Below are 18,526 nucleotides of genomic sequence, written 5' to 3'. Positions count from 1 at the left end.
TAGATATTGAGTTCTAATGTAATTGCTGCTAAGTGTGTTTATACACAGTTTATTTGATACCTGCAGAGACTCGGGGGCAGTCTGGAAGCATGGGATCCAGTGGTGTGTCCAGGGGCTCTGGACTCGATACCCAGTTACAACAGTGCTGCAGGGAGAGGAAAAAAGAGACAATAAATTGTAAACTTGCTGGACAGATTCTCTACAACAATAGATGCAGTGGGGGGTTGTGCAAGAGAAATAAATTTATGGAAACCAGCATCCTCTATTACCTGCAGCATTACTCTGCAAAACGCAAAGAAATATAAGCTCAAAGATGGAAATATAACAAGGGAGGGGATATGATTTAAAAGTGTATAACACAAAGATATTTTTCCTTGATGCTATGAAAGTTTTGTTCTTTACTTCATGGAAATATAGAAAGTTTATATGAAACAGAGAGAGATGTCAGAAACAAGGAAAAAGAAAAGGGAGAGGAGGGGGAGCAAAAATGGGAGGCAAGGGGGACAGGTGTGGAGGACAAGAGGGAGAGACAATAAGTGAGAAAGAGGTGTGTGTGTGGCGTAGTGAGGTGGGGGGAGGGGGGTTAGGAACAAGCAATTAAAAGCTCTGTGACATGTTGCTCAGACAGCTTGGCGTTTGTTTGTGGTGGAGAGCTGAGGCCTTCTACCATGGAAGATCAGTGGGTGCCCTGGGGGAGGGTGTCTGCCCAGCTTGCTGACCCATAACCTCCCACAAACACCCCTAGTCCTCTCAAACCCCCTGCGGTTGACAACTCTACTGTCAGAAAGAGGAGAGGACCTCTTTATCTGTTTTTTTTTTTTTTTTTTGCTGTCTTCATCTTCCTGTCTGTGTGCCGTTCCCTCTTTCTACCTACAAGGTACTTCTAAGCATAGTATGTTTAAATTCTTATGTACAATTAATCAAGTGTATCAATGCCATTCTACGAAACAACACACTTCTCCCAGGCTTTGAGTTTTTTTATTCTCTGTTTTCAGCCGACAGCCAACATATCAAAGTGTGTTTTCCCTTTTGACTGCATGATGAGGATTGGTATGCTGTGGCTTGTAAGGTTAGTGCAAAAACAAGGGGGAAAAGGGAGCGAGGGATAGAGGGAGGCTGAGAAGGAATGCTTGGAGAAGACGTTCCCCAGATAAGATAAAAGTTCAATAGAAGAAAGAGAAAATGTAAAGAGATTAGAATGTGCAGCTGGCGTCCTTCTGAATCACTGCTTATCTGCCCTTGTTTACTTTCACCCTGGCCCCCTGACAGTCATTACAGTCTTGTGCATGCCCGTGTGTGCTTGTGTGTGTGGGTCAGTGATTGCAGTGCGGGGGGTCTCCCATAAAGATGTGTAACGTTGTGAACCCTTCAGACTCAAATGCACACTCAAAAAACACGCTCGCTTTCGCATTTTTGCACTTGGTGACCCTGACTCCCAAGGCCTTGAAAGAGGAGGGACTCGACACCCACACACACACACACACACACACACACACACACACACACACACACACACACACACACACACACACACACACACACACACACACACAAACACAAACACACACACACATTACTTAAATGTAAAAAAATCCAGGGTCACATCAAACTTCTGCAACGCTATCTTCCACCAAGTAGCACCCACACACAGACAAAACCTTCTCCGAGCTATGCTGTATTTCTGTATGAAAATGTCAAGTTATACAGGCATATTGAATGTACTGAATGTACTGTACTTCTTCTTTTGTCCTATGTTGAAAAAAAATTGCGGATTGTGAGAGATGATCATGATGAAACATCTGGTCCATGTGTGCAAAAACCTTAGCAAATGTCAACAAGTAAGTAAACACAATTCAGTTGGGAAATGTGTACAACAAGGTCCGTTCAGGTCATAAGCGATCCATTCCTATCCAATAAAAAGATATCAATATCAGACAAAGTTTGCATTGAATATACCTCTTAAATTGTGCAAATGCCCTTTCACTCTTTTCCTCTATATCTAATTTCTTCAGCCCTGTCATTCAAAGCGCAAGAAGTCATAAGGGGTATAGCACAAGAGGTTGAGGTACGATCAACAGAGAGATGAGGGGGGAATGGAGGGGAGGAGGAAGGGGGGTTTGGCATTGGGGGAATTTGACAAGTCATCTTGGTAAACAGTGGCATATTGTGTATTTTTAGATCCTTTTCCTTTGCCCTAGATGTGCACTCCTCTGAGCCTGGGCTTGAGGGCAGAGCGGTGTGGAGCGGCACAGAAGCAGTGGGGCTCCTTGACTGCTACATCAAGTGTCTCATTGTATCTCCTTTAATTCATTCAGTCTGTCTCAAGGAAGATGTCAGCTGGGCTGTGGAGCAGTGGGTTGAAGGCGGCTGGATCGAGGGGAAGGAGGGGAGTCTTTCAAAGAACCCAGCTCCCTCCCCCTTCACCTCCACCATCACCACCAATGGAGGCAGGGAGGCCGGGGTTTGAATAGATTTGTCAAGGCAACAACACACATGTGCACACAAACTCTCGCATTAATACGCAAACACACACACACGCACACACACACACACACACACACACACAGCCCCAGTGCTGTGGGAGACCGCAGGCATAACAGCAGTCACATAAAGGCAAGGCCTGCTGGCTGGGATTAGAGAAGGGCGACGTGACAAAAGGATGGCACATCACATCGGCTGCCTCTGATGCATAGCATCATCACTTCAAGCAGCTCGTCCGCCGATCAATGGTGCCATTGAACTAAAGGCAGACAGAGAAACAAACATGTAAACAGATTTGACTCTTCCCCCACCTCTGCTGCTCTGTGCATATGTGTGCATATGTGTGTGTGTGTGTGTGTGTGTGTGTGTATGTGAGTGTGTGTGTGTGCATGTGTGTTGGTCTGTACTGGATGCGCACACACATACCAGAACACACTGTTACACAGTGCACTTTGTTTAGCTTAAATCCCATCTCCAACATCATGCAGAAACAAAGTGGTGAGTTAGAGGCTAGTTCTAAGTGCTAATGCTAAGTGCTAAAGCTAACCATTAAGCTAACAGTGTACTCTGAGGGTGTAAATGACAAGCAGGTGTCAGCTCTACCCCTCTATCTCTGAGGGATGCTTTTAAACCTTTTTTGTAGTGTGTGTGTGTGTGTGTGTGTGTGTGTGTGTGTGTGTGTGTGTGTGTGTGTGTGTGTGTGTGTGTATGTGTGTGTGAGCAATCCACCACCTGCTGCCTACTGCAAGTCAGAGTGGAAGGCAGCCTGATTCTCTCACATAAACAACAAACACGCATGCACACACACTCACAGAGAGTAATGGACACAAAACACTGCACTCAGCTGATGGCAGGGTGATCTAATGGAGCCTTCATGAGGACAAAATAGGTCTCTCATAGGTGTCCATATCCACTACACAGTTAGAGTCACAGGAATACACATGGTGCCTATAAAAAGGGAAGCATCCTCCCAACCATCCAGAGCTTGTACAGAGAATAACAGAAAACATGCTAGAATCTATTAACAGAGTTGTTTTATTATGTGCAAAACCTGAATGTAAAACAATTTTGATAAAGAAAGTGACTGAATAATAAAATGAGTTATAAGATCATCATGTTGATTTAGAAACTGTTATACAGATCTAAATGCAAATATTATCATGTGTCATATGTATATTTGCAATCATATGCTCCATTTAAGCGTAAAACGGCAACCCATTCTCTTTGAAGGCACATAGGACTGAGTCCCATGATAGAAACTCTGTGCTAAGTGTACTAAAGTCTACTAAACCATAACACACATGACAGCCTGCAACCGAACTTCTCAGAAAGTAGTCCTGAGTATCAATTCTTGCTCACTCTCTCTGTGTCTGTCTCTCTCCCACCTCCTCCAGTTGCTGTATAATCTCTATGGATTAGGATGGTTTATTCATGACCATAGTGTACTCTGTATGTGTGTGTGTGTATGTGTGTATGCCTGTGCGTGTGTGTGCTCTGGGCAGGCCACTAGAGTGTGACAGCAGGCCAGCACAGTGACAGGAGACACCTTGGAGACTGTGACAGGCTGCCAGCTGTACACCATCATTCGCATTTCTCTCTCTCTCACTCACTTCCCCTCACTATGCTACTCATCTATCTCCACGTACATCTCTTCATCTCCTCTCTTCCATCTGTATTCACTCCATTCATATCCTACCTGTCTTTTTGTTTTTCTTTTCCACAGCTCTTGCCCTGTGCCTTCTCGGCGGCAGTCAACGGGATTTAAATAATTGAACGTTTCTCATACTTTATTTCTTTGCCTATTTCTTTTTCTGTCCCACTCAATGGATGAGTCTTTCTATCTCTGCCTCTGCTTATTCACAGCCTTCTTTCATTTCTCTCACCTTCACTCTGTATTTTGTCTCCTGGCAGTGACGTCAGCTGCCCCTCGTCTGACCCATTTGGTCTATATAACCCGGCCCAGTGGGCGGTGATCTCTAAATCCCATCTCCTCTCTTTTGCTCTCCTCTTTCCGTCGCTCCGTCCCACCATCCAGTGACCTCTTGAACCCTGGAGGGAGGGAATTATCTCTGACCGAGGAGAACAGAGCAGTGCACTGCTGGGGTGTGCCGACCTCACATGCACCCACTCATACGGGCACCCATATTTATACACCACCCAGGGCATTATTCAGGTTCACTGCCAGCCCCCCTTTGTGATGGCCAGCACCTTTTGGGCTGCCTTCCTTGTGTGTGTGTGTGTGTATGTGTGTGTTTGTCTGGTGTATGCCCATACCTTAGTGTGCAATGCAAGTGTTGTTTACGTTCAAGACCCAGCTGTGTATGGAGTATTAATATCTTTGAAAAAGCAGCATTATATGCATTAGCTGTCATGGTATGTGTGTGCATCTTCTGCATTCCACCAACAAGTGCATGTACGGTCAGACTGTATGATCATTAAAAGCCAAACATCAGGAAAGCAAGCCAATGATAGAAACCACTTGCTGAGAGCCATTGGATTAGCATATTGGGTGGAACATAAAGGGACTCTGACCTTTTGGTGGAACCACAGCACATACGCAGCATTGGTTTCTAATGTAAATGACTGGGACAGATTAGATTTTGGATTCACCTCAATCCACATGCTGACCCTGGAGCTTGATAACTAGTGCTGCCATCCATGCCCAGAAGACACTAATGTGATGAAATACAGAATATGAGTAACACAACTGACATTATTAGTTTTGAAATATAGGACTCTTTTTACCTTCAGCCTCTATCTCAATCTGATGTTAACATGTACAAAAATAATGTATATCTCACCACTTGGCATTGATTTAATGCCTATCACTACTAATGGTTTTCATCTGACAGTAATTTAGAAGAGACAATAAATGGTCAAACACTTGGTACTGTGAGTACCCATTATTCTCTCAACAGATTGGCAAGAACAATAGGCATCGACACTGCATTCCTGATAATTCAATTAAAGTTAATTTGGATTTCATAAAACACATAATTTTTGCTGCTGTTAAATACAGCTGATGCAATGATTTACATAATGAATCCAGTGGTTCTTGAGAGAATTACATTGAGTATACACATTTGCTTGGAATTAGCAACAAGTAATGAGTTGTCTCATTGAAAAGTCCAGAACTAACGGAAAACTGGCAGAAAAAAAGATGGTGTATACATTTCCTCCATTTATTTATTTTTTGTTGTATCATTGAGAAGGGCATGGCAAAGCATAGGTGTGCCACTGTTTCCCTCAAGAAAAAAATCATTTTAATTAGTAAGGCTATTCTCTTAATTCAGCCCAAAAAAGGAGTGTGGGTTAATGAGTATGAAAAACAGTGAATCCTTGCCTGTCCCCTTCCTCCAGCCGGACAAAGAAGGTTATTTCAGATTTATTGTTCTGGGTAATCATCACAAATAGAAAATCACTTAACATTCCAATTATGCTGTGTCCCGAACATCCCTTGGATGAATCAAAAATAGGAAATGCCCGACAAGGAGAAGGCGGCCAGTGCAACCTTGAATCCCCACCACTCAAACCAACACACACACACACACACATTCACAGACAACTAACACACGCGTATGCACACAAACCTAACACACACGCGCAAGTGGAGATGACAGAAATAGCAATAACAAAAGGCAAGGGATATAAAAGAGGATGTAATACAAATAAAGGTATGGTGTGTGTGGCTGTGAGTGAGAGTGTGTGTGTGTGCATGACATTTGCATCTCTGGCTCTCAAGCAGCTCTGGTCTTGGATGGTCCTCATCTGTATGTGCATACTGAGTGAGCCCAGGTGCTGCGTATGGCGCAGAGGTCACACCAGAAAGGGCAAGTGCTAAAATGAAGCTAACACAAATGCACATGTGCACGTGCATTCTATCTCACACGCTTACCCACCTGCACACATAAACACATGCACGCACGCACATATGGATGCCCAGCCACATACACATGCACCACCGAGGGTTAACTGTCTTAGTTATTCATTGACATGGACCCAGGAAGAAAAAGGAGAAGGGGCTGATTAAAAAAAAAAAAAAAGAAAAAAAAAAGACAGAGAAGGAAAACATGCAAACAATGGTTCTCCATGACTTTTAAGGCTAGCGGTTGGTCAGGGGTACCTGTGTAGGTCAGCAGGGTTGTGCAGGGTGAAATTAGAGAGGAGCAAAATCTAAGAGACCTCAGCCCACCGCTGGGAGAATTTACATGATGAGATGGTGAGCTCAGGAATGGACTCCTGTACAGGTTGCAGTGCCTTTGTTTGGCTTCAGCATGTGTTTGTGCATTTGAGCCTGTGTGGTTTTCTCACCTGCTGCATCCAGTCTTGCGTGCCTTTGCTGGTCTCCTGTAGCCAGATGTTGTGAGCCGAGTCAGTCAGAGCCACAGCACACACTCTGTTCTTCACCTGCATTTCCCGCTGATTCATCTGCCACAAAAAGCAAATTTGTGTTAATCATCCATGCAGCATGTTAATGACACAGCCAGCTTTGAGGAGAATGCTTGTTTTAGACAACATCTGAGCAACAGAAACCGTGATGCTGTAATAAATAGGAAATCCTTTTGAGACAAAATCAGCTTTTTGATTGTGTGTAGACGTGAAAAATAAAATTTCACGTACTTATTGCTCCAGTAGATACTTGCCAAGAAAAAAAAAAATGTATTCCCTGTCCAACATATACTGCCTATTCCTCGGACCATGATAGTAATGGCCCAGTGGACAGCTCTGTACCGGCAGATAGAGATTCAACCGTGTGTATGGCATAATGTTACAAAGTGAAATATGAAAGAGCTGCTCCACCATATCGTGTCCTTGTCACGTTCTGTGCAAATGTCCTTCCCTGTGCACGTTCAAATACCTCGGTCCCCATTCTTAATACCCTTTCCCTTCACATGTCACAGAGAATGTAGCGTCCACAGACCCATCTTCCTATTCCCCTCTGAATGTCAACGCCGAGGAAAATGTCACACAAAGAACTTGTTACTGCACGACAATGGACTTCCCACACCGCTGGTCCTACCCCAAGGAGTACAGCAGTCAGGCCTTGGGAACGAGCCATTTCACTCTGCTTTGCTTTAAGATAAAATGGAAAGAATAGGAAACAGGACTTGCAACAATAGGTTAACAATCACTTACTGTATACGAATAGTGAAGCTGGGGAAGGGACTGATAGACTGGGATTAAGCACAGCGCTGCAAAATAGCACTAAGTTTCATGAGAGCCTGGTCATCTACACATGGTGCCGAGCATGGAGAGACCAACATTTTAACTACATTAAAAGCCTAATTTGAGAAAAACCTAAGTTTGGGTCAGCCAGCTATCGCAAAGCATCAGTATCTGGCTCAAAAATCAACTCTCTCACAAATTGGAGCATCAGAGCTTCATTCTAAGTTTTATCTAGGGGAGGTGGAAAACTTTTCAGTATACTGGACTTGTGGACTTCGGTCAGGTTTAAAATGGATATGGTGTTTATGGCTTGGTGCACTTTGTTAGTAGTTCTAGGTGATGTTAAAACTAAGGCAGGGATTGGAATATCAGGTCTTAGCTGATGCTTGCATGTAAGAATAGGATAAACACTGGACAAGCAAAGCCCAAGCACAATGAAACAAAATAGTGCTGATGCTTGAGTACAAAGCTACAGTATAAATCTGATGCTCAGGCTGGGGCTTAGGCTGGATCAATCAACCCTTCTTATACACAATCACAGACATGTAACACTGGTCATCTATAGTCAGCGAGCTCTGGCAGCCTGGCTGTACATCAAAATGACAGTGGGCATTTGAATACATCCTCCCTTGCCCAGCCAAATTAAAGTGGGAGTGTATAGAGATAAATTGAATCTATTAAGACTCTAAGGACTCATACATCACACAGCTGATAAGGCTTCCACTTGAGCGTCTTCACCAGGGCGGAGGATAGAGCAGATTGAGAGGGGAGGTACAACCACAAGCATAAAAAAAGTGCTACTACAGTAAGGATAGACAACAAAAGAAGACATACACTGCAAATGTATGCACAGACACATCTGCTGGCTCACAGAAAATCATACCATCATATACACACACAGAGATACACACTCCTTTCTCTACTCCACCCTCATCCACGCTTGGTTGAAAAGCTTTCCTCTGGCAGAAACTGGGCCCGTGGGAGTAGCAAAGTCAACCTTTTAAAACTGGAGGTGTCAGTCAAGGTCCTGTTTTCTGGCACTAGCCAAATGGGCCAGTCCCTGAGTATAAGGGCTGCTAGCAGAGGCCAGGAAACAGGAGGCAGTGGACTGACTGGCCGTGGAAAGCGCTAAGCACATGACTTCAGACCAGTCAAAAACATCCATCCAAAGTCTGGGCAGAAAGCATTTTTTTTTCCATTTTGAAAGTTGATAAATAGGTCTTTGCTTGCTCCTATCATATACCCCTTCTGAGTCCAACATTTTTTTTTCTTTTGGATGGAAAATGTACTTAAGATGCGTATGGTTCACAGGATGTCACTGGTATATTAAAACTGTCACAGAACTATAATAAAATTTTGCAACTGGTGCCAGAGTAAACTGTATTTGCCAACTTTTCATTAAGGAGTCTATCTTGTTCTAAAATCATTTTTGCATGCCACTTTTCACACAAAGTACTTTAGGGATAACAAAGGATGTGCAAATAGATGGAATCAAGAGAGAGAACAAGAATACTAATAAAGCCAACCAGAGGAAGTGTGGGTGTGCATGTCTTCATGTATGTCGGTAAAGGCATGGATGTGTGCGTGTGTGTGGGAATGAATGTGTGCAGATATGAGAGTACTGTTAAAGGGAGATGCAAGTGAATGACTGACAGTGCTAGGACAAAGATAAAGGTATGTACAAAGGGAAGCACAGCTGGTAAGGTGGGAGTGAATCTGGGTCTTGGTGGTGCTGATGGACACGTCTGGAACTTACATACTGGACTCAAGTATTTAGACAGTGCATGATTAATGTTGTGCAGACAGACTGTCTCATCAAGCCAACAGATGACAGGAGAAAATGTTCTCTTAAAAAATGGGATAACGAAACCTTTGGAAATCATAAAGCAGCCATTCAGAATGATTAGATTCAGAACCACTGGATGCTTTTGGTAGCTAAATCCTATTGGTTTCAATTACAAAGCAAAACTACTTTTCCCTCCTAACCAACGTTTCATGATGTGCTGTGATTTTACTCACACGCTGTTGTATATCCGCTGAAATGACGAGGGGAAAATAAATCAGGAACTCTCACCAAACAAAGTCTGTCTTTTTGATGATGCCTCAACCGAAGATTAAAGAGCGCAGAACACCATCTCCCAACACTGGCTATATCAATCACTCGTTCTGACAGCTCTCACTGCCGCAATGCCTATAAACATATGGTTGGCTGTGGTAACAGTTGGGGTAATAGGTTGACAAATAATGACTCAAGGAGAGAGTGCTCTATGCAGTGTGGCCCTCAACCACAATGATTTTGACACCACTGGGTTTCTCATGTTTTACAAGCCACAATGACAACTGTGGTTAGCTGCATGTTGAGAGCTGGATCTAAGCATGTCCGTGTCTTCTGCAAGGTGGGTGATACTCAAGTTTAACTTAAAAACAAGTCGGACCCATAAAGCCACAAGTGAGCAGCGATGTAAGCAGTCCTATCATATGACTCATCATGTTGTAATTTTTATGCCATGTTAGTATGTGAGTTAGTGTTAGCCATTTTTATCCAGAATCTCAAATGTGCTAATCCACTATGTAACCGCAGACTGCAGCTTTAACAAGGAAACAGGCCAGCTGTTGTGATCAGTCTCGTATCGGACAGGGAAAAAGGAAGAGAAACATGTGGAAATACTTGTTGAGCTAAAACCAACACACAGATGTTGAGCCATTTGCCGCCTCTCTGCTGGCCTTTCCTTTAACGCTAAAGCAGCTGGATGTGCAGAGTAAAGTTCGGGTGGGGGTTGGATGTGGGGGGCTTGAGAGTAAAAAAAAAAAAAAAAATTCAACAAAGGAAAGGCACAAGGGCATACACTGAATGGATATCAAAAGTAGTATTATTGGAGGGAAAGGGAAGAAATGAGAAGAAAAAGCAAGACAGATGAGAGGAAGGACAGGCAGATGAGCACAACAAAGAATATTTTTGAAGACTTTATTGATCCCCTTGAGGAAAATTCTCTTTCCCCTTGGCTCATTTCATAGAAAGAACGGACCACAGAGCCAGCTTCAGAACAGCATCCCTGAAGCAAGTTGGCGTTCACCATCTTGAAAACACACGGAGAAGCTTAAGTTTGATGAAATGTTCACTATTAGTCTGATGCACGTCATCTAACTTCTGAACCGTAATAGGCTAACCAGTCTTATTCAGTTCAATTATCAAGGACATTTTGACATCCTAATTTAGTGTGACACACCAAAAAAAGAAAATTCTTAACCTACTTCTGTGAAAAACGGTTTTTAAACACAGTCCCTCAGCGTGATTTGAATTTAATTTTTACTGCAAACACATTTACATTCTTCTAAACCATGATGATGATGATGCTGAGTCACCGCCGGTGACGTGGACTTGAGTTTACTCCCACCCACTTACATTTAAACTCTGAATGAACTGAATTCTTTCTACCCCTTCATCGTGCTCTGTTTCTTCCTCATGAACCATTTCTTTTTCTGATTTCTCTGCAGAGGGCCTGGTTGCTACAGAGACCCGCAAACATCACAGATTTCTGACCCCCTGGTTGGCACAATTCTACTAAACCCAGCTTTTCACAAGGTCTATGAAATTTCCAACCTCTGCGCATTTGGAGTCACTCTAACACAGGCGCACGCAAACATATCCACCGAGACTTCTCCCTAACCCCTGTATCTCGTACATGACCTCTCACGTGGCCCTCAGCAAAGTACAGTATTTAGCACCTTAAGCTGCTTCCTGCTACAAAGCCAGCTAATTGCTATACTTTTTGTTGTGCATAATCTTATTTTCACTACTGACATAAAATGTGATATGCTATCGGTGTGTGTATATGTAAAGCGTGGGGCGTGTGCATGGAGGAACGTAGGGGGCATATTAATCATGTTTATTTATCTGGACGAGGAGTTGAAATAAGCGACGAGACATCATTTAACAGCATGCTAAGCTAATCTCTGGTCGAGATAAATACTTCATTTCTCTCCTCTCCCCGTGACGCTCCCTTTGCTCGCGACTACTCCGCTGACGCTACATCTAAACACCGGCAATAATAAAGACAATTATTTAGGCCTTTGATAATTATGTGTCAAAGGCAGCGAAAGCCACTAGATAATTGGGCGAAAACTGAATGGTAATCCACAATGGAGATCCCTGTGGGGAGACAGGCAGACTTATCCCTAGAAAGAATGCAGAGCGAGAGAAAAGAGAGAAACAGGCAAAGACAGAAAGATGAGAGCTCTTTAAGGGGCCTTGCTCACTGTCAGATAGTCAATGTGAAAAGCCACAATTATACACAGAGAGAGAGCGCGAATAGAGAGCGGCAAACAAGAGAAAGGAAAACAAGGGATAGAGCGAGAATGACAGAAAATGAGTGAGAATGGAAAAGAGGACAAAATGTATGAGTGTTAGTGGGAGTGAGTAAAGACTGAGCAGAGGCCAAGGGGAAGGAGGAGGAGGGAGAGAGAGAGCAAGAAGCGCCCCGTGACGATGCCAGTCAGAGACGAGGCTTATAATGTGGCTGCGCCATGCACTGCCAACAGCCACAGATAATCTAGGACTACCCACTGAGCACTGAAGCACTGCTTAAATATTTGATTGATTAACTGTCCTGTTGCTGCCAGAGACTAAGAGGAGAGCATCACAGAAGCCAGGGCGAACACAGAAAAAACAAACAAACATGTATGCGGGTGCACACCGGAAGGTTGGAAAACACATGGCGCAGACACACTAACACATACACCCCCATAAATCCCTACACGCCAACACTGGAACAGGAGCACAAACACAAACACACACAGAGACATGTACACATTGCAAGCATGTGTAGAGTCTGCAAAGATAGTGGCAAGGGCTAGAAAAACAAACATAAAGACTGACTGATGCTCTGGAAGTGATTTTTTTTTCCTCGATCATAAATCAATGAGGACAATAGACTTGCAGATACACAGCGGTTATGTTGATAATCCTCAGCTGGATTTGACTTTTAATGACTAGGGGAGTCACCACAGGGACTATGTTTGTGTGCTATCTCTCTTATTACTATCTCTGTGTGACTTCTGTTGCTGGCAATTGATCCCAGGTCATGGAGGGGTGGATCGGACTGGAAGTGCAGTGTGTTCAGCCACTCTACCTACCCTCTCGGTGACACATACACGCACACAAAACACACTCGTCCCTGGCTGTGAAAACACAGGCAGCTGGCCCCCCACGCTCCGACACCCTCCACAGGAAGAGACAACACCAGCGCTTCCTGTGGCTTTGAAGCAGCGGTCCCAGGTCCCCCGTCGGTCCCCAGTTTCCTTTGTCTTAACCGCAGGAAGGAAGCCCTCTCTAACACGAGGCCACAGGGCCCAAGGGAGCCAGAGGGAGTGTGTTTGTGTGTGTGCATCTTTCAGTGTTGTGGGAGTGTGCAGGAGTTTTGCTCACTGAGGTCACATGCATTTACTTGCAGGGTTTTTCCCCTCTGACTCTCCAGTGCATGAACTCCAGTCATCGTGAGTGTGTAGGGCGGGAGGGAGAGAGCAGGAGAAAACTGCAATAACTTCCTCCTCTCTTTCCTCTTTCCTTTCGCGGCTGGCTGACACATGCACGATGGAGGGAGGATGAGGGACGGAGAGAGAAAGAGGAAGATGGTGGGCGGAGAGACAGGGTGAGATCTGAAAGGGTGAGGAAGGGGCACTGCTGAATTGTGTGAGTGACAGCACCGGATGCAGGGTAGTGGGAGGTGGTGTGTGTCTGTGTACGTGTCGGGGAGGATTCTATGTGTGCATAAACATGCAAACCACACACATACACACACACACACACACACACACTCACACACACATGTACAGCGGACAGACACACACCAACATCAGTGGGGGCGGTGAGGAAAAGGAAGGCCAATAAATATTTACTGACACAGCAGAAGTGGAGAATGGTTGTCCACTGGTGGAAACAAAAGGCAGAGGATGAGGAGCGGTGTGCCAGGAAACCTGCCGGCTGCGGGTGCTTCGCCCCGCTTGTGCCCGCATTGGAAAACAAGAGGAAGACGGGAAGGGAGGACAGAGGAGAGGGAGAGAGGGGGAGAGAGAGAGAGAGACAGCAGGGAGGATGGGATGGAGGGAGGGAAGAAGGGAGGGACAAATGGGGTCGTGGGCAAGTGAGTGCTCATAAACAACAGCAGCCTGGTGCAGAGCAAGTGCTGTTCACTTATAATAAGTTCTTTGTGAGTTTTAATGTGTGAGGGGACGGTTCGTGCATGAGGGTATGTGCAGTCATTTATTTTTTTTTTAATTACTTATTCACAGTGCTATATGTTGCTATGTGAGTCTCTCTTCAGTACTGTCCACATGGTCAGAAGTGAATTCCACATTAGTATTTTTCTTCCTGCTTGTACAGTGTATGGAATTTCATATAATAAAGAGACCCCGAAACACTTCACTCCTGTTGGTTTTCCCTTGATGGACACTCTTTTTATCGTTAAAATATCTTTAAAACTATTTTTATCATTAAAATAATTCTGAACCATTCAGCAAGCGCATGTGTCGATGTATAGCAGCTTTTCAAAGTCACTACAACCGAATATAATTCATTTCTAATTAACATCTGTAAAGTGGTGAGCGTTGATGATATCAAGTCACAGTGGAAAGACCGGTGATCCTCCACTCAAGCTACATCAGCAGTGTCCATATAATGTTCACATTGAAATGATATTGACACAATTTAAAAAAAGAAGTGGACAAAGTTTAGTAATATTAGTAGTCAGGGATGTTCATTTATTGTTTAGTGATGGCAATTACAGAAATTCTCCAAATGGAAATTTCTAATTAGGCAGCATTCCTTAACGAAGTGAAATTACGGCACGGCGACTAATTAAAGTCTTGTGTTAATTAGAATACATCTTAGTTAAGAAAACCAGCACAAGGTACAGTGGGCTATGTCTTCATCACTCCCAAATCAACTGGCCATATTAACAGCTTTGGTCTACAGAGTGAAAAGAAAGTTACTTTTGCGCATTAGATGCAGCGTAGGCCTCATCATCTCCGCTTGCCTTTTCTCTCCCTCTCTCTCACTCCAGAAAGTGCTTCTTTCTTGTCTTTCTCCCTGTCTCCAAACCCTCCGGCAATGCTGTAAAATAGAAACCTAACCTCAATATTTTCCCTCACGGTGCTGGGACTTGCTGGCCCATTAAATTCCCCTTCCCATGTGTCAGCTTGCACATTTCCACCATGAAATTTTCGTATAATTAAACTTTCTTAATGATTTATAAGCTATAATAATAGCCATAAGTATTTCAGAGCAGGTTAAAGGGACAGCCTTTAAGTGCACACGGGGGGATGACCCTGTTTTAACATAGTTTCGGATGGGTGACTCTCGGCTGGAGACGACGATGGATAGGGTTAGCGGGAGTGGGATTGACGGAGGGAGGGAGCGAAACGAGATGGTCTAACAAGGGTGGTCGGAGGAGGAGGCTGAGACCTTTGTGCCGTAACTCAGGGTGATACTGACATGGAGGAGAACCGAGGGCTCCATGAACCCTGGCAGGGAGGAGACTTCTCACCACGGACAGACAGGGAGAGACACACACAGATGAGTATACGAAGCAACAGAGGCCGAGAGAGAGAACGACTGGATACAGAAAAAAGACACAGGTAGAAAGTGCCTGAACATCAGATAAAACTGTAGTTAGAACAAATTAAAAATGAAGAAAACAGCAGAAAGAAAATCAGACAACAGAATTTCATAAAAGAGAAAATGAATAATAACAAATAAAAGTGTAATTATTATTTGAGGCAAAATATTTCTAAAAAGCTAAATTAGCTCACTTAGAATCAAACGTACATTTATAAAGTTTACTGTAAGAATCTAAAGCAGCAGTTGGATCAATTTCTAAAATGATGTGCACAAATGGTATATGCATGCATGTTCTGGAGTGCGCACACACACACACACACACACACACACACACACACACACAGATGTTTGCTCTCTGCTGCCTCTCTGACGGCGAGGCTGATATGATTGCCACTTAGGAAATCAGTGTGTTTTCACACCACTCTCAGCTCTGCCAAAGCTAATGTGTTAAATATCCATCGGGTACTGCTGTCCATTTCTGACACACACACACACACACACACACACACACACACACACACACACACACACACACACACACACACACACACACACACACACACACACACACACACACACCCCCTCAGGGGCTGATAAACACTGATTCTTTTCACTAACTGAGCCCACAGTTGGTATTCAAGCCAAAATTTCTAAATTGGGGTGCAGTGACAAAATTTCAACAAGCTATGATGTGAAATTTTTACTCACTTATTCTAAATTTATTGTGATGAGGTTTAAAAAGAGCTAAATATTAACAATTGTGTGACTTTTGTCACTTTTATTGTTGTGATCAAGAAATGCCCCATTATAATTTTTTTTTGTTGATACATCGCTGCTACATACAAATCCACTTTCAACCTGCACAAATCAACACATGAAGTCCAGCTCCTGTAGGTGTTTTTCAAAAGGTGGAGCCCGCTATTGGTGAAATCGTCCCAAATATCTCGATGGACTGTTTTTCACCTTAGCTGTGAATGGGGGAGGTTGGAAGAGACGGAAGATAAAACAAAAACAACAAATCTGGAGGCGCCTGCTGCTCCGCGCATAACTGGCAAATCAGGTGTGTGTGTGTGTGTGTGTGTGTGTGTGTTTGTGGTGTGTGTGTCCATTTAGAGCTGCAGGAGTTTGATTCTCAGGGGAGGTGCTTTGTTTAAACTTCCATGGCCACTCGACCCATCTCTGAACGAGGTGCCGCTCTTGGACAAATGGGGAAAAAAAGTTTGGGGAAAAAGAAAGGGGAGGAGAGGTATAAGGCAATGCTAACGAAAGTGACAAAGAGAGAAGAGAGTGTTCTTCCCTTCAGTTATCATCCACTACTCCTTCATATTTAGTCGTCTCCTGTGCTGTGGGGCACAGGGAAAAGAGAGAGCCCCCGAAAAAGGAAAAAAAGGAAAGGAAAAAAAGGAAAACAGGCTTTGTGATCCCCCTGTACTCAACGGAAGAAGAGAGTGAGGGAGGGGAAACTACAGAAGGCCAAGTGAAATTAATGGAAATATATAACAATCTGAAATTAACTTCTCATTGCCACTAGCCATGATTTAAAACAGTTTTTTAACGAGAGGAAAGATGAGTCAGAAAAGAAAGAAAGGGAGAAGGGGTTGAGGCCATATTACAAATTGGACAGGCAGGAGGAAGCTACAAGTTAATTTGCCCAATCATGTAAAAAACTTTGCAGTTCTCAAGGCAAACTTGGTGAAATTATTATTTTTATGTCCAATTTAATCAAGACATAAGACTAAAAGATAAAAAATTACACTAACGTAGAGTATAAGAAAATACAAAGCAATTCAATTAGCACATTTAACGTTTGGTGGGAAGACAAAAAACAAACCAATTTCAAGCACCTGAATTGTATCACCATGTTCCGTTGGAGCAGATTTAACAGCAAAAACATTTTCCCTTCAAGCTTTAAATAAAAATCCAATAGACCGAAGTTAAAAACAAAAATGAAAAGCTTCAACTTCGGGCAAAAAAAGTAATACAAATTAAAGCAATACAGCACACACATTAAATAAATTAAATAAAACAAACACTGTAAATAACTTTAATCATATTAATAATAATAATAACAACAATAATAATTATCGTAATTATTATAACTATGCTGTTACTGAAGCAGACACTATATCTTTAATAAAACATATGAACATTTCCATTTAGAATAATTTACTTTTATTATTCTTTTGCAATGTTTTATACTGTCGTTTATTAAAATAGTGTGCCCAGCAACCACAGTAATATACTTTTGAGTCTTAATGAAATCACCGCAGTGATTCCCTTAATGAATTAAATGTAAAATCGACAAAAGTAGTACACCAGTTGAAGTGCTTTCAAGTGATATTATTGATTAAAAACAAAGCCTGAGAGAAGCTTGAGGAACACACTCGCGCACACACGCGTGCCCACACACACACACACACACACAAACATGCACGCACATACGACGCATACACACACAATTCGGTATAAAGTATATTATTAATCTTATAAAAAAAAGCAATTAAATCAAAGTGGTATAGAGCCTGAAGCTATGAGGACTGTCAATTCTGCTGGAAATGCCACAGAAGATTACAGTTGGGTTTGTGGATTCCATGGACCCTTTTTTTTGATTAGGGAGTCAATTATTTCTCATTACTGAAGATGCTATTTCGGAAAAAGACCTTGTCAGTCAATCATGCAAAAAGTCCTCGAAAAGCGTGAATAAACCATTAAAGAGAGAGGCGGATGGTGGGGGTGGGGGGAAAGCACACTGACCCTTTTCCCCACCCAAACTCCTACTTGTAGTCAAATTACCTTTTTAACTATTACACCTCTGTCAGGTCTTTGTCAGCGTATGGTAATTAGGGCCTTCAGTGGAGAACATTTGAAAAGAAAACAGTATATTTATTAGTTTATCTCAGAGAAAGGCATTTACCCAGAGCTGAAGGTAAGTTTGAATGTGGTGATTATCTTGTCATTTTCAGGCTGTTTGTCTAAGAGTGTGGCATGTGTGCACGAGTAGGTGTTTGTGTATGAGCGAGTGCGTGTCAGTGTGACTGAGCGCTGGGGTATATGACTCCAGGTAATGTGCTGTTGTGTGTGTGTGTGTGTGTGCCTGTGTGTATATGTGTGGATGGACGTTCACATGTGCATTCATACATATATATAATATATATTTATACGTGCGCGTGTGTGTATGTGCGCGTACTTTAGCTGCTTTCAGCACACTGATAGGCGAGCACAGCACATTTCTCCCATCCTCTTTGTTCTGTGTTGGGTTTGACA

General features: G+C 43.1%; 1 protein-coding gene across 4 annotated transcripts in view; it reads right to left on the bottom strand.

The window, feature by feature from the left end:
- Positions 1–18,526, bottom strand: part of fam172a (family with sequence similarity 172 member A) — a 154,103-nt gene that overhangs the window by 47,854 nt on the left and 87,723 nt on the right. For all 4 annotated transcript variants that reach the window (XM_037098754.1, XM_037098756.1, XM_037098758.1 and 1 more), the window contains exons 9-10: positions 6,793–6,909; positions 61–145 (exon numbers count right to left, since the gene is read on the bottom strand). In XM_037098754.1, the coding sequence (XP_036954649.1) occupies positions 61–145; positions 6,793–6,909 (202 nt within the window). The remainder of the gene's footprint in view (positions 1–60; positions 146–6,792; positions 6,910–18,526) is intronic.

The sequence above is a fragment of the Acanthopagrus latus genome, chromosome 5 (genome assembly GCF_904848185.1).
Source record: "Acanthopagrus latus isolate v.2019 chromosome 5, fAcaLat1.1, whole genome shotgun sequence".
In the NCBI taxonomy this organism is placed as follows: Eukaryota; Metazoa; Chordata; class Actinopteri; order Spariformes; family Sparidae; genus Acanthopagrus; species Acanthopagrus latus.
This window is presented reverse-complemented; position numbering and strand designations above follow the sequence as displayed.